Source organism: Ranitomeya imitator, chromosome 2, assembly GCF_032444005.1.
Source record: "Ranitomeya imitator isolate aRanImi1 chromosome 2, aRanImi1.pri, whole genome shotgun sequence".
Lineage (NCBI taxonomy): Eukaryota > Metazoa > Chordata > Amphibia > Anura > Dendrobatidae > Ranitomeya > Ranitomeya imitator.
This window is the reverse complement of record NC_091283.1, coordinates 582,818,614-582,836,460: the sequence shown is the minus strand read 5'-3', so window position 1 is coordinate 582,836,460 and position 17,847 is coordinate 582,818,614. Positions and strand designations below refer to the sequence as shown.

The window sequence follows — 17,847 nt, the reverse complement described above, 5'->3', positions numbered from 1 at the left end:
TTTCCATAATTGTTCTCTTGTGTCTACAAGACTGGGGAGTTCCACCACTCCTCTTGGGCTATCTGCACAAAAGCTGTTCTACCCTGTATGCACACATGGATTTTTCCTCTCTGAACCCTGTTCACACAGGTTATATACAGATGATCAGGTTTTTAAATACATCAGATAGGGATTGCATACATTAGTTAGGACTGCTCTGATAAGGGTATACCGTGAAGATTGGTAGAGCAGCTTAGTATACATTTTTTGCAAAAAACGTATCAACCAAATACCCTGTTTTTTACATCTTTTACTAGCACTTGCGGATGACTGCAACATTTTTTCAAACTGAGTGTTTTTGGTTTTACTATTCTCTTTTGTGTCTTCAGGTTTCTTGGTGGTGTGTGAACATGATCATACAGACTTGTTCACTGTGCAAGTAGCCCATGTGTTCCTGTTTCCATAATTGTTCTCTTGTGTCTACAAGACTGGGGAGTTCCACCACTCCTCTTGGGCTATCTGCACAAAAGCTGTTCTACCCTGTATGCACACATGGATTTTTCCTCTCTGAACCCTGTTCACACAGGTTATATACAGATGATCAGGTTTTTAAATACATCAGATAGGGATTGCATACATTAGTTAGGACTGCTCTGATAAGGGTATACCGTGAAGATTGGTAGAGCAGCTTAGTATACATTTTTTGCAAAAAACGTATCAACCAAATACCCTGTTTTTTACATCTTTTACTAGCACTTGCGGATTACTGCAACATTTTTTCAAACTGAGTGTTTTTGGTTTTACTATTCTCTTTTGTGTACTCTGGCATGTTTGCCTTTTTCAATATTGGTCCCACATTCGTCACTGCTTATTTTTCTTCTCTATATTTTAGTATACAGGTCCTTCTCAAAAAATTAGCATATAGTGTTAAATTTCATTATTTACCATAATGTAATGATTACAATTAAACTTTCATATATTATAGATTCATTATCCACCAACTGAAATTTGTCAGGTCTTTTATTGTTTTAATACTGATGATTTTGGCATACAACTCCTGATAACCCAAAAAACCTGTCTCAATAAATTAGCATATTTCACCCATCCAATCAAATAAAAGTGTTTTTTAATAACAAACAAAAAAACCAACAAATAATAATGTTCAGTTATGCACTCAATACTTGGTCGGGAATCCTTTGGCAGAAATGACTGCTTCAATGCGGCGTGGCATGGAGGCAATCAGCCTGTGACACTGCTGAGATGTTATGGAGGCCCAGGATGCTTCAATAGCGGCCTTAAGCTCATCCAGAGTGTTGGGTCTTACGTCTCTCAACTTTCTCTTCACAATATCCCACAGATTCTCTATGGGGTTCAGGTCAGGAGAGTTGGCAGGCCAATTGAGCACAGTAATACCATGGTCAGTAAACCATTTACCAGTGGTTTTGGCACTGTGAGCAGGTGCCAGGTCGTGCTGAAAAATGAAATCTTCATCTCCATAAAGCATTTCAGCTGATGGAAGCATGAAGTGCTCCAAAATCTCCTGATAGCTAGCTGCATTGACCCTGCCCTTGATGAAACACAGTGGACCAACACCAGCAGCTGACATGGCACCCCACACCATCACTGACTGTGGGTACTTGACACTGCACTTCAGGCATTTTGGCATTTCCTTCTCCCCAGTCTTCCTCCAGACTCTGGCACCTTGATTTCCGAATGACATGCAAAATTTGCTTTCATCAGAAAAAAGTACTTGGGACCACTTAGCAACAGTCCAGTGCTGCTTCTCTGTAGCCCAGGTCGGCGCCTCTGCCGCTGTTTATGGTTCAAAAGTGGCTTTACCTGGGGAATGCGGCACCTGTAGCCCATTTCCTGCACACGCCTGTGCACGGTGGCTCTGGATGTTTCCACACCAGACTCAGTCCACTGCTTCCTCAGGTTCCCCAAGGTCTGGAATCGGTCCTTCTCCACAATCTTCCTCAGGGTCCGGTCTCCTCTTCTCGTTGTACAGCGTTTTCTGCTACATTGTTTCCTTCCAACAGACTTACCATTGAGGTGCCTTGATACAGCACTCTGGGAACAGCCTATTTGTTGAGAAATGTCTTTCTGGGTCTTACCCTCTTGCTTGAGGGTGTCAATGATGGCCTTCTTGACATCTGTCAGGTCGCTAGTCTTACCCATGATGGGGGTTTTGAGTAATGAACCAGGCAGGGAGTTTCTAAAAGCCTCAGGTATCTTTTGCATGTGTTTAGAGTTAATTAGTTGATTCAGAAGATTAGGGTAATAGGTCGTTTAGAGAACCTTTTCTTGATATGCTAATTTATTGAGACAGGTTTTTTGGGTTATCAGGAGTTGTATGCCAAAATCATCAGTATTAAAACAATAAAAGACCTGACAAATTTCAGTTGGTGGATAATGAATCTATAATATATGAAAGTTTAATTGTAATCATTACATTATGGTAAATAATGAAATTTAACACTATATGCTAATTTTTTGAGAAGGACCTGTATGTATAGCTACTTTGGATCCCATTAGGGTCCCTGACTGCACACAGAACAAGTTGTGGATGGCTTCAACTTATTCTTCAGACAGCTCACCTTTCTGCAAATTCCCTCTCAGTGTGCCTGGACCTTGTCTACAGGCCACACTTTAGCAAGTCAGAATTAGCTTGTCAAGGTGTAGCGGGAAGGCTCACGTGGCTTTCTCACCCGGTAGCCGAGACCCTGGAGATTTTCCGACGCTGGGGCGCTATACACTTATTTCTCATCGCCATTGAACAGCAGTGCTGAGGAACAACTACCCTTAACTGCCACCATTAAAAGGAGTATCGGCGGTAGTTAAGTGGTTAAAATACAATTCATCCATTTATCCCTTTTTTAACATTCTTTTTCTTTGTCATTCCTTTTACACTAACATATAAGACCCTATTTTGCACTTGTTCTGCTCCCAAGTTTTTCTACTGCATTCCTGCAAGATGTTAATGCCAGTAGAGCAACAGGGTGCACAGTGGAGAGGAATGTTGCCTGTCTGGTTTCTTACTATAGCTTTTCTTTTGTTATTTCTTGCAACAGGCTGAGTCCATTAACCCCTTCATCACCTTGGGATTTTCCGTTTTTTAGTTTTTTGTTCCACTTCCCAGCATCATATCTTTTTTTATTTTCCTATCAATATCGCCTTGTGAGGGTTTGTTTTTTGTAGGATGAGATATCCTTTTGAAACACTCCATTGTCTTTACCATGCAATTTACTGGAAAACAGGAAAAAAATTAAAATGTGATAAAATTGGAAAAAAAAAGTACAAGTCCACAATTGTTTTTTGAGGGTTTTTTTTTTACCATGTTCACCAAATGCTAACATTGACCTGCCATTATAATTTTACTGGTCATTACGAGTTTGTAGATACCAAACATGTATAGATTCTTTTTATTTAAGTGGTGAAAAAAAAAATCGCCACTTTCAGAGACCCGTCTCCATTTTTCAGGATCTGGGTTCGGGAGAGGGCTTATTTTTTATGTGACAAGATGATGTTTTTATTGATACCATTTTGGTGTAGATAATATCTTTTCATCACCCGTTATTGCATTTTAATGCATTGTTGCAGCGACCAGAAAAATGTAGTTCTCGTTACGCCGTTTACTAATCAAATTAATTATTTTTTACATATTGATAGATCAAGTGTTTCTGAATGTGGCAATTACAAATATGTGTTTTATTTTTTATAAAAATGAATGGGGCGAATGGAGGGTGATTTAACCCCTTTAACCCGGGACATTTTCTGTTTTTGCATTTTCGTTTTTTCCTCCCCTTCTTCCCACTTTTCAGTCAAAATGGCCATGTGAGGGCTTGTGTTTTTGCTGGACAAGTTGTACTTTTGAAAGACACCATTGGTTTTAACATATCGTGTACAGGAAACGAGATAAAAAAAAATTCAAGTGTGGTGAAAATGCAAAAAAAATTGCAAATCGACAGTTGTTTTTTCTTTTTTTTTTTACCATGTTCATGAAATGCTAAATTTCACCTGCCACTATGATTCTCCAGGTCATTACGAGTTCATATACAAAGAAAGACCCTGGCACTCAACTTAGTAATAATGTACAAGTGATTTATTCAATCCCAGGCAGTGGTATGATAAGGTACGGCAAAACGTTTCGGTCACATAAGATGACCTTTATCAGTTACGTACTTAGAGTTATAGTGGAGTAAACAGCTACAAGCAAAAGGTTGAATGATATTGTCAGAGTTAATACCCGTAGGTTGTAAATCTGTGGTATATTCAATCTGGGCAAAAAAGCTCAGGATCCGTTTAGACACACTACTTGCAGTTTATTTAAAAGGTATACACCCAGATGTGGTTTATTGCTGTTTCATGAGGCACCTTTTTGAAATCACACTTAAGAATTAGTGCCCATTCTTATATTGATTATTCATGGGCAGATCGCATATCCTCTAGCACGGTATCCTCTTTTTGATATATTTTGCTTTTCATGCCTTGGTGACAGAATAAGCACAGAATCTGTCGAGGTACCAGCTGCTGGAACACACTACATAAAAGGGAGCGCCATTGTGTTATATTATAAAACCCACAAATAGCATCCCACAAAATACTGGATGGTCGAGTCGCCAGAAGAAAGCCATTACTGTGCAAATGCTACAAAGCATCTATCCTACAATACGCAAAACAGCACAGACACAAGCCTCAAAACTTCTGAAACAAGGTAATTTGGAGTGATGAGACCAATATTGAACTTTTTGGCCACAACCATAAACGTTACATTTGGAGAGAGGTCAACAAGGCCTATGATGAAAGTGAACACCATTCTGAGGCCGGGTCATACCTAACGTACAAAAATACGGTCCGTTTTTAACTGCCGAGATACGCAGAAAAGTTCCTTAACAGTGATCAATGCGAGGATGCAATTTTTTTCTCCAAAAATTATCCGTATGACATCCGTACGGCGAGATTTTCTCGCCAGCTTGCAAAATGGACATAGAATGGATCCATGGGCTGAAATTCGTGAAAACATATATACAGTATATATATATATATATATATATATATATTGTGATGCAGTGACCCCTGTAACAGGTAGGGGGCACTGCATGGTCTCCTCAGTATGCGCACAGAGGTGTATTGAGGCCGTGAAAGTGCATGGCCATCGCAGGCATGACTATGATAATGTGACAAAGTTTGGCATTGTGGTGAATGGACGATATATGTGTCGCAGAGGAGAAGACTCTGTGCTGCCAGCCTGAAGCGATGTGGTGCTCTGGGACCAATAGTCCCACAAATATTTGGTATGTTTATCATGGGAGGCTGGCAGGGCTAGTTATGTGAGATGGGCGGGACAAACTAGCCACACACACCCACTCTCACCCAGGGGAGTGGTTAAAAGGTATATAATGTGACCAGGGTGTGGGTCACATGTTCCTGTGTGATTCCAGTGTTTGGATCTGAAGGGTCCAAGTACAAGGTCCTGGAAGCCCGTGTTGGAAGTCCTGGGAGTAGGATTCCTGAACAGCACGTGGTGGGGCTTTGGACTTGGTGGCCTGGGGTTTGGACTAAAGTGCTGGATAGCACCTGGACAGGCCATACGCTTGTGTGTTGGGAGGTCCTGGGAGTAGGACCGGATCCCTGAGCAGTGCACAGTGACACTGAGGACGTGTATGGTCTGTGTTGGGGAAGCTATCGTCCTTCGGTGGGTCTGGACTGACTAATATATGCCGCACAGGCAAGTTGGTGATTCCCGTGAGGCAGCTTTCCCGGAAGAAAGGATTGACAAGGAGTCAGCAGGTGGGGCAGGAGCTCCCGTCAGGTACCTATACAGACTGTTGGTGCTTGTGATATGAACTGTGTGGTAAACCACGGCAACCGGTCAAGAGAGGACCAGCGTGTTTAGTTGCTGCAACCTGTTAATGTGAAGATAATAAGTTAAACCATATCTTGCTGTGTTGAGAAATGGACTACATGTAAGTCACTGATATGCAAGTTGGCTTACGATGCAGTTTATGCTGTATAAAATAAACCGCATGGACTCTTTTTGTGTTTAAAAAAAAACGTGCCCGTGTGCTTAAATCCCATGCTAAGCGAGTGTCCCCCAATACACTTAGTAAGTGCAATCTTACAATATATGTCAGTGAGACACATATATATACAGTATTTATATTTCATACAGAGCTAGATGGCATAAAAGCCGGTATTTCAATTGCTGGCTTTTGCTGTCTCCTTATCAAACCCGACAGGATATGAGACATGGTTTACATATAGTAAACCATTTCATATCCGTTATATTTTTACATATTCCTCACTAATAATGTTAGTAGTGTGTGTGTGTGTGTGCGCGCAAAATTTGGGAGCTCTAGGTGTTAAAATAAAGGGTTAAAACATCTGCCCCCAGCCACCCCAGAAAAGGCACATGTGTAAGATGCGCCTATTCTGGCACTTAGCCACTCTCTTCCCACTCCCGAGTAGCAATTGTTTATGTGGTAATAAGGGGTTAATGTCACCTTGCCAATGTTAGGTGACATTAAGCCAGGTTAATAATGGAGAGATGTCAATAAGACACCTATCCATTAATAATTCAATAGTAATAAAGGGTTAAAAATGCACACACATTATGAATAAAGTATTTTAATGAAAGAAATAAACACTTGGGGTTTTAATACTGTATCTTTATTGTACGCTCAATCCAACTGACGACCCTTGTTCTTCTGGAAAAAAGGAAAATAAAAACACAACAATATTCCATACCTGTCCACTGTACAGTCATGTCCCACGATGTAAATCCATCTGAAGGGGTTAAATAAATTTACAACCAGGAGCCTGCTAATGCAGCCGCCCCTGGCTGTAAAAACTGGGGAATGAATGGAATGCAGCTTCGTTGACTTGCAGTGCTGTGCCCCCTTGGTGGCATAAACTCATATGAACTCTAGCGTGGGAATTTTTCTGAATATTTTCTCGTCCCAATAGACTTTAATTTCTTGTGCAATACGCTGACAAATGCAGAATACTGCGATTTTCTCAGCCCGTAAAATCCTGCAGAGAAATATACGGCTGATGGAAGCTGCCCCACAGAGAAACATTAGTCCGTATGCAATGCGTTGTTTTTGCGCCTCTCCCTTGTCTGTATTTCTCTCTAATGTGACCCCGGCCTTACTGTAAAGCATGGAGGTGGATCGCTGATGTTTTGGGGATGTGTGGAGTACAAAGGCACAAGAAACAAAGGCAAATTAACACTCATCAGCCCAGAAGCTGCGCATGGAATGTACTTGGACTTTCCAACATGACAACGATCCAAAACACAAGGCCAAATCGACTTGTCATTGGCTACAGCAGAACAAAGTGAAGGTTCTGAAGTGGCCAACTCAGTCTCCTGACCTCAATATCTTTGAGCCACTGTGGGGTGATCTCAAGCGCACAGTTCATGCTAGACAGCCCAGGAAATTACAGGAACTGGAGGCTTTTTGCCAAGGAGAGTGGGCAGCTTTACCATCTGAAAAAATAAAGAACCTTGTCCACCACTACCACAAAAAGAGTTAAAGCTGTCATAGATGTTAGAGGGGGCAGAACACGATATTAAGAAATGGGGTATGTGAACTTTTTTTCAGGGTCATTTGGATGGTTTGATTGTCATTATAATTTAAAAAGATAAAACAGAGTAGTTTGACAATAAATGGCTTCAATCATAAAACCATTAGTGGAGAAAAAGTTTTGGCGTTATCATTTATATTCACTGAAAAATGTATGTAAACTGTTTGCAGAGCTGTAAATAACAAGCACATACAGTATGTATGTATATATATATATATGTATATATATATAATTTTTTTTTTATAGAAGTAATAAATGAAGCAGGTTTTTTACATCAATAGAAAACTGAGTGATAATGAAGTTTACCAAAAATTAGACGGGGATCCAAAGTTATGAGGTGTATGAAAAACTGTTTACAGCGAGCATTGAACATGAAGACAGTAAATGAGGAGCTATTTGACTACCTCTTTGTAGTAAACCCAAAAACTCCAGTTCTGTATGCTATTCCGGCGCCATCTTGCTAGAGAAAAACAAATTTCCTCCTCCAAGATGGTGCCGCCGGCTCCTAAGCAGTAACAGCTATCGGCGATTATAATTCTATATAGATTCTATTCTGTTATAATAATAACACTCTTATCTGCAACTTGTCTACGATGGAAGTGTTGCACTAGTTATAGTGTATGACAGGTATCTAGTAAGGGATTATTGCCTTATAAATTCTAAGCCTTGTTGACACTTTTCTTCTTAGACTCATTGACTGATTCATGTCTTTTATTGTAATCTGCAGTCAGAAATTCATCAAAGCTTCCAGTGTTACTTGCGTTCCTCCAGACTTTTTTGCTGACACGTACAAGAAAAAATATTTTCAGTGCCGGTTCACATCCCTTCTTTATTGTACAGTAATACCTCTCTTATCAGCAAATATTGTAGTAATTATAGTGTATGACAGCCATCTAGTCAGGGATTATTGCCTTTAAAATTGTAAGCATTCCTGATGTCGCTTTTTTCCACGGACTCATTGACTGATTCCTGTTTTTACGGTGTTCTGTACTCAGAAATTCATCAATGTGTCCATTCACAGTCTCTCTCTAGCGTCTGTATGTAAGAGATAGTGAGGGAACACTTTACGCTACTGGAGCTGGAATTACCACTTCTGAACTCTCCAGTGCTTTGTTTCCATCTATTTCTGGGTGCTTCTTAAGTATGCATGGGGTCATTGTCTTGCTGGAAGACCCATGACCTAGGATGCAAACCCAGCTTTCAGACCCCGGGCACTACATTGCATTCCAAAATCCTTTGAAAATCTTCACATTTCATGATGCCTTGCACACAGACATATAGAAATAAACTCCATGTGCACTGCTATAGACCGGTGCAGAGACTAGGTACCCAAACCATATAGTAACATGTGAAAAAGTCTCGCACTCAACTTCAGTATATTTTTAATTGTATATTTATTAGTAGTAGAGGTAGCACTGGAAACGTTTCAGCCCAAACCGGGCTTTCATCAGTCACGTGCTCTACCAACTAGTGTGTGGCAATATTCCTTATACTTAGGACGCAGATAAAAATGCAGTGCAGGAGCTAGCTGCTTAAGGGGAAAATAGGATGGTAGATGAGAGGAGGATGCAGAAGCTGTGGAATGATACTCAGAGTTGCGTGTAGTTGGCTTGAGGTAATCACCTCGGATTCGGTGAAGCTGGACATTCCTTTCTTTTCTTGGATCTTGTACGCCTGGACACAGCGGGTCCGTGCTCCCGAGGTTTGGTTGCAGTATCATGGGTGAGCTGGTTTATGTTCCTTCTTACTTTTCTTCTGCCTTGTGACTCACTGGTGTCCTGCTGTGACCACACGGCACTTCAGCAGATGTAATATGCTTATGAGCGCATCCTGGGGGACACATAGCGACCCTCGCAAATAATACCAGTCACTGCCTCACAGGTGCTAGAATGCTAAAATTAAATTTCCTGTAGAATGATTTTTTCACCATTGAAAGCAATGCAAACATTCAAAAATGCATCCAAAACACTACCCGTGAACATAGCCCAAGATGTGGAGGAGCAGTTTTTTTCTATTGTTTTGCCTTAAATACAAGTCATTATCCTGGAAAGAATGTTTCTTAACATTTTTTCCAGTTAAATCCATTTTAACTGTGGTTTTGTATGTTTTCTTGTCAGTCCATAAAAGTGGCACAATTCTCTGACAGCATTGTTCTCAACAGTTACCTGGGATTCAGAGAGGCTTCCCAGGGTTGTCCCTATGCTGTCCCCATACCATTACAGTGCTTTCCCTAGTTTTTAGCAATTTTTACACATCCTCCCAGCCTTGGGAGTGGGGTTGGTCAAAAAATTGCTTGATTTTCCCATTATACTTATTACTTGGGGCGAGCACCCAAGCAATACGATTTGCTTGACTCGAGTAATGACTAGCCTATCACTTTAGTGCTTGCTCATTGCTAATGTTAAACCCTTTAATGGATATGATAATAGATGTTATCATGGACAACATAAGACTATAGAACATTTCTTCTGCACACTTCCCACTATTTTTTAAGTTTATATAATACAACAAGAACTGTGTATCACATGTGTCTTTAGTCCTATTATCTCTTCACTACCTACTTGTCTCTCAATGGCATGTTACCTTCACCAAAAATGGTATAACTTGTTGCGGCTGATTGGTTCTCATGAATTTGTCAATTTTTTTTGCTAAGTACCTTCATTTTATTCTGCTGTATTCTTTTGTTAGTATATTATGCACTCATAGAAGCTTGCACCTGTTCACACTTGCTATATTTTGTTCAGAGATGCTGATAAGTTTTTCGTTTTTATGCTACCTTCACTGCACACCAATCCTCAGCATTGTGCCTACTTGTTGCACAGATATTCAACATAAGATGTATAGCTGTTTTTGGGGCCCATTTTGCATCTTATTTCAGAAGTATTGTATGAATAGGTGCCATTTTCTGCTTTCTTTCTCTCTAGTATGTACTAAGCCAGAGGTGTGGGACCTCAGGCCCCTGGTCCAGTTATGGCCCTTGATGACATTTTATCAGGCCCACGAGCAGATTCTCAGGGACCGCATTCTTGGGCAGGAAGCTGTATTTTGATTTCAACCAACTCATTAATTTCTTCTTGCTCTGTTAGCACACAGACAGTGTTCACTACTGTACACTGAAGGGCATGCAATGAAAGATTACGTCCTGATACCAGTGCCAGAGTCAGGTTGTCTTGAGTTTGTACGGCCCCCGAAGGATGTTATACATATCCAAATAGTCCTTGGTAGAAAAAAGATTCCCCACCCCTGTACTAAGCACATGCCTCCATGTCAGGCTATTTTTCTGTGTATGAAATAATGTATTAGAGTAATTAATCATAATAGAGTATCAATGATCATAATTCTCTGCTTAATGAAGTTCAGCTGGCTAAATGGCATCTTCATTGCTTTGACCAAAAGAAGTACTGTATATACTCGAGTATAAGCTGACCCGAGTATAAGCCGACCCCCCTAATTTTGCCACAAAAAACTGGGAAAACTTATTGACTCGAGTATAAGCCTAGGGTAGGAAATGCAGCAGCTACCGGTGAATTTCAAAAATAAAAATAGATGCTCCATACCGTTCATTATTGCCCCATAGATGCTCCATATAAAGCTGTGCCACATATAATGCTCCATACCGTTGATTACTGCCCCATAGATGCTCCATATAAAACTGTGCCATATATAATGCTCTATACCGTTCATTATGGCCCCATAGATGCTCCATATAAAGCTGTGCCATATATAATGCTCTGCACCGTTCATTATGGCCCCATAGATGCTCCATATAAAGCTGTGCCATGTATAATGCTCTGCACCGTTCATTATGGCTCCATAGATGCTCCATTTAAAGCTGTGCCATATATAATGCTCTGCACCGTTCATTATGGCCCCATAGATGCTCCATATAAAGCTGTGCCATATATAATGCTCTGCACCGTTCATTATGGCCCCATAGATGCTCCATAGAAAGCTGTGCCATATATAATGCTCTGCACCGTTGATTATTGCCCCATAGATGCTCCATATAAAGCTGTGCCATATATAATGCTGCTGCACCATTCATTATGGCCCCATAGATGCTCCATATAAAGCTGTGCCATATAGAATGCTCTGCACCGTTCATTATGGCCCCATAGATTCTCCTTATAAAGCTGTGCCATATAGAAAGCTCTGCACCTTTCATTATGGCCCCATAGATTCTCCTTATAAAGCTGTGCCATATAGAATGCTCTGCACCGTTCATTATGGCCCCATAGATGCTCCATAGAAAGCTGTGCCATATATAATGCTCTGCACCGTTGATTATTGCCCCATAGATGCTCCTTATAAAGCTGTGCCATATATGCTCTGCACCATTCATTATGGCCCCATAGATGCTCCATATAAAGCTGTGCCATATATAATGCTCTGCACCGTTCATTATGGCCCCATAGATGCTCCATAGAAAGCTGTACCATATATAATGCTCTGCACCGTTCATTATGGCCCCATAGATGCTCCATAGAAAGCTGTGCCATATATAATGCTCTGCACCATTCATTATGGCCCCATAGATGCTCCATATAAAGCTGTGCCATATATAATGCTCTGCACCGTTGATTATTGCCCCATAGATGCTCCATATAAAGCTGTGCAATATATAATGCTGCTGCTGCAATAAAATAAAAAAATCACATACTCACCTCTCTTTGCTCAGGACGCCGACGCTTTCAATATTTACCTGCTCCTCGTGCGGCTCCGTCTCCAGCACTGACGCTCAGCAGAGGGTGCGCACTGACTACGTCACCACGCCCTCTGACCTGAGCGTTACTGCTAGAGGACGCTGGAGACGGAGCCGCACCGGAATGAGGAGCAGGTAAATATCGCACAGCGCTCCCCTCCCCGTATACTTACCTGCTCCTGGCGCAGTCCCTGCAGTCCCTGCTTCTTCCACCGCTGCATCTTCTTCCTGTATTGAGCGGTCACAGTTACCGCTCATTGCAGTCATGAATATGTGGCTCCACCTCTTTGGGAGGTGGAGCCGCATATTCATGACTGTAATGAGCGGTACCATGTGACTGCTCAATACAGGAAGAAGATGCAGCGCTGGAAGAAGCAGGGACTGCAGGGACCGCGCCGGGAGTAGGTAAGTATAACTAGACAGTCCCCGCTCCCCCTCCCCTGCCGACCCCCAGGAATGACTCGAGTATAAGCCGAGAGAGGGACTTTCAGCCCCAAAAAATGGGCTGAAAATCTCGGCTTATACTCGAGTATATACGGTAAGTTAAAAGCGTATATGTACAGCAAAGCAAGGCATTGTAAATTACTCCAAAATGCTAAATGCTAAAGTTCTCTTGGTCTTTAAGGTTAAAAATGTCACGGTTCTTAAAGGGAATCTGTCAGCAGAATTTCACACCCGCAATTATTTACCGTATATACTCGAGTATATGCTGACACGAGTATAAGCCGACCCCCCTAATTTTTCCACAAAAAACTGGGAAAACTTAATGACTCGAGTATAAGCCTAGGGTGGAAAATGCAGCAGCTACCGGTAAAGTTCAAAAATAAAAATAGATACCAATAAAAGTAAAATTAATTGAGACATCAGTAGGTTAAGTGTTTTTGAATATCCATATTGAATCAGGAGCCCCATATAATGCTCCATACAGTTTATGATGGGCTCCATAAGATGCTCCATATTAAAATATTCCCCATATAATGCTTCACAAATGTGGATTATGGCCCCATAAGATGCTCCATACAGATAATTGCCCCATATAATGCTGCACATGGCCCCATTAGATGCTCCATACAGATATTTGCCCCCATATCATGCTGCACATGGCCCTAAACAGATGCCCCGTACATATATTTGCCCCCATATTATGCTGCACATGGCCCCATACAGATGCCCCATGCAGATATTTGCCCCATATCATGCTGCACAAGGCCACATCAGATGCCCCATACAGATATTTGCCCCCATATCATGCTGCACATGGCCCCATACAGATGCCCCATATAGATATTTGCCCCCAAATCATGCTGCACATGGCTCCATACAGATGCCCCATACAGATATTTGCCCCCATATCATGCTGCACATGGCCACATAAGATGCCCCATACAGATATTTCCCCACATATAATGCTGCACATGGCCACATAAGATGCTCCATACAGATATTTGCCCCATATGCTGTTGCTGCGATTAAAAAAATAAAAATATTACATACTCACCTCTCAGGCCCCCGGCACTTGCTATACTCACCTTTCCCGCTCCGCCGCTGTGTCTTCCCATCCTCTGCGCCGATGTTCAGGAAGAGGGCAGCGAGCACTAATCGCGTCACCGCGCCCTCTCACCTGAGCGTCACTGCGGAAGACACAGCGGTGCCGCCGGTGGCACCTCTATGGGAGGTGGAGCCACATATTCATTACTGTAATGAGTGGTACCATGTGACCGCTCACTATAGGAAGAAGATGCAGTGCTGGAAGAAGCAGGGACCGCGCCAGGAGTAGGTAAGTATAGTAGTCCCCTGCCGACCCCTGGGTATGACTCGAGTATGAGCCGAGAGGGGGACTTTCAGCCCAAAAAAGTGAGCTGAAAATCTCGGCTTATACTTGAGTATATACGGTATATGCACATGGCCAGTCCGTTCCTCTATTAATGAAAAATCATTGTATGAATTTATGTTGAAATGAGGCTGAAGAGCTATGGTAGATCTGAAGCCTCTGTCACTGCACCTTTATTCCATGCCCAGCACTGCCTCCATCCTGCTTGACTGACTGCTCCTTTGTCTGAAGTCACAAAGCATAGAGGCCGTCAGTCAAGCAGTAGGAGCTGGCGCTGGCTGGGGAATAGAGCTGGAGTGACAGAGGCTTCAGATCTCTGTAACCCTTCAGCCTTATTTGCATATCAATTCAAATTCAAAGGCTAATTTCAGAAAAATTAAGGAACAGACTGGTCATGTAAAGGTATTGCTGGACTTAAAGAGAATGTGTCAGCAGGTTTTGGCTGTGTAATCTGAAGACAGTAGGAGATAGAGGCTTAAACACAAAATTAGGGATGGGTCACTTGTCAAAGTGCTGCTGTTGTTTTTGAACTGTGAAAGATTTATCAATAAGAGATTAACATCATTGGACTACATTAGTCTGGCAATGCCCCCTCCTCATAATACACAATACAGGCTATGCTGTTCAGAAAAGTCAGTGTAAATACAATTATTATCAAATTGCCTGAGGCAAAAAATCTCTAACTAAAGACTATTAAAATTTAACTTTAATTTACACTATTTGTTGTTTTCCCTGAATGGGAACAGCTTGTTGTGTGTGTTCTATGTTATCCATTGTATTTTTGTTGTTGCTAGGCAGATGCCCTGCCTTTTGAAGTTTGTCCCTTCTCCTCCCCTGTAGTTGTTGATGTTAGCCCTTGCTCCACCCTTCTTCTTCCTCATTATTAGTTTGCTATAGCCATCTTTGGATGTACATGTCTACTTCTCTGCTTGGGATTACTCTTTCCACCCGCTGCATTGTTGCAAGAGTTTCAGAGAAAATCAACTCAGTCAGTGTGGCCGAGTTGGAACTATCTGAGGATGCTTTGCATGTGAGTACAAAAGTCACACAGTTATCTAAGGGGTTGATGGCTTAGGATTTAGAGACTCATACTGCCTTGAAGAGTCAGAATACTATTTAAGAGGAATAACAAATAAAAAATTGCAAAGTGCAGTATGTGGTTCAGACAAACTAAGAGATAATGCCATGCTCCATTTTTTATATCATTTATAGCCACTAAAGATAGGTGGACCCATGGATGTTCGTGTTCTATGGGTTCGGCCGAACAGTTACAAAAAGTTTGGGTTGTACCAGAACAGAACCCAGTCCCAAACCCAAACCCGGACCCCATTCACTTGAATGGGGGGCCCAAACATCCAGTGTTTGCCACGCTGTCATGTTCATCATGACAAGTATCCGTCTCGATTCTTTCCTCTTCTATAGGTTACTGAGGGATGCAAACCTATAACCTCTCTTAGGTCAGGATCGACTATCAAAATAGGCCGTTAAAAAGCAGCTCTGTGGTTTAAGAACCATAGAAAACAGAGAACCAGAGAAAACATACTTTTAATTTTAACTGCTGGTGGCTGTCCCTCACTTTTAACTCTAGTGACTCCCACTCCAGTAAGTGGGAAAAAACCTAGCTTTCCAGTATGAGAACTGTGACAAACAACTCTCTGTATTTCTTACACTCCTAAGAGCATTAGATTGGACATGAAATGTTGGCGCTATCCACAGTCACACTTGAATGTTCAGGTCCTGAGTGTAGTAATGAGTTAAATATCAAAGGAGAAGAATTGTCGCATGGAAAGTATTTTCATACAATAAATCAAGAAAATCTTAAATGATGACTAAGTAATCTTTGATGTGTCAATTAATCCCATAAAATTAAACTTTATTGGGAGGGGGTAGAAGAGAGTGGGAGTTGTATTGTATGCATATGACAGTAATGACATGTACTGTATATTAACATGTCAAGCGAGAACACAATAATATAACAGAAAAACATCATTAGCATAACTTCCATTTGACCTAGTAAAGTAAGTTGTTACTTTTATATACATACTGTGTTTCAAAGTGTTGTCCATCTGTTGCTAGACCTCAACTTCAACTATAGCACAAAAAGAAAATGGAGTAAATTCAGGTCACCAAGAGGATTAATAAAATAATAATACTTCATTGATACAATCATAAAAACATATTAAAATATTTGTAGAGGTTCATCAGATAGGGTACAAGAAAAGTTACGTCTAGTTGACAAACTAATTAAACAATAGGTATGAAGCCATGACTGTCATGACTAAAAAAGAGATGTAATGGGAACATGTCACCCCCAAATTCGAAGGTGAGCTAAGCCCACCGGCATCAGGGGCTTATCTACAGCATTCTGTAATGCTGTAGATAACCCCCGATGAATCCTGAAAGATGAGAAAAAGAGGTGCAAAAATGCAAAAATGCACAAATAATTTATATAACTTTTTATTTATGTATATTTTTTTGCACTAATTTTTATCTGGGTATATATGACTATATATTTATTTATCTCATATTTTTTTGTGCAACATTTGTGCCATATGAGAATAGGTATTATTTATTTATTTTGCATTTTTTGAGGTGTCCTATCATACCATTGTAGTGTGTTCAATATCTATCAGCTTTATTTTTTGTATATTAGTTTTTTACTTTAAAATTATTATTAATAAAATTACTTTTAATACGATGTCTTTGTGTTGCACATTTTATTTGGGATGATTTATGTCTAGTAGTGCATGACATATACCTTGCATATAAGTGGTTATTTATTGGATTAACTGTTATGCAATAGTTTAAAATGACGAGGAATCGTCTTTAAGTCCGAGATATTGGACACCGTCTTGGCCGCGCCAATGTCCCGCACATGCTCCCGAATCTGTACTCTCAACTCTCTTGTGGTAAGACCAATGTATATCTTGGGGCATGAACATGTTGCGTAATAAATCACATTAGATGTACCACAAGATATACGCTGTCTTATCTGGAATTCCTTTAATCCATCCGAAGAGACGAAAGTGGAGCTGCGCAGGACATTGGCGCAGGCAAGACAGTGCCCGCATGCAAATGATCCAGGGAGAGGGCCACAAGAACCAAATGGATTGCTAGGAGCTGGAGCATAGTGGCTCCTAACCAGCAAATCACCAAGATTTTTAGATTTTTTAGGAGTCATTAAGGGAGAGCTTCCCAGGGCGGCCACCAGGGCAGGATCAGCCCCCAAAACAGGCCAATGTTTATTCAAAATGTCACGCATAGTATTCCATTGATGACTGTAGGTGGAGATGAACCTGATTGGTCCATCGCCACCCACATCCCTACTTTTCTTAGTAGAATGTAACAAATCGTTACGTGAAGTTTTCCTTTCACGATCATACCCAGGTTTAACACATCTACGACTATAACCCCGGTCAAAGAAATGTTTCTTTAGATCCGAGGCCTGTGTCTCAAATTTAGAATCAGAGGAGCATATTTGTCGCATCCTGAGGAACTGTCAGACTGGGATGGCCCTCACAGTGGCAGGATGGTGAGCAGAAGAGGCGTGTAACAGAGTTGACAGAAGTAGGCTTCCTGAAGACGTTCGTCTGAATGCGCTGATCCAAATCAATTTCAAGGCGGACGTCCAGGAAGTCAACTGTCCTCTCATCGAAATTATATGTAAGCCGATGTTGAACCTGTTGTCATTAAGGGTCCTCGAGCTGGCAGGCTGCCCCGTCCCACAACAAAATTATGTCATCAATAT

The 17,847-nt window shown here is 41.2% G+C and overlaps 1 protein-coding gene across 1 annotated transcript in view; it reads right to left on the bottom strand.

Moving 5' to 3' along the window:
* Positions 1-16,180, bottom strand: part of LOC138665083 (protein-glutamine gamma-glutamyltransferase E-like) — a 161,295-nt gene extending 145,115 nt beyond the window's left edge. The window contains exon 1 of the mRNA XM_069752253.1: positions 16,144-16,180. Coding sequence (XP_069608354.1) covers positions 16,144-16,165 — 22 coding nt within the window. The 5' untranslated portion in view covers positions 16,166-16,180. The remainder of the gene's footprint in view (positions 1-16,143) is intronic.
* Positions 16,181-17,847: the final 1,667 nt, after the last annotated feature.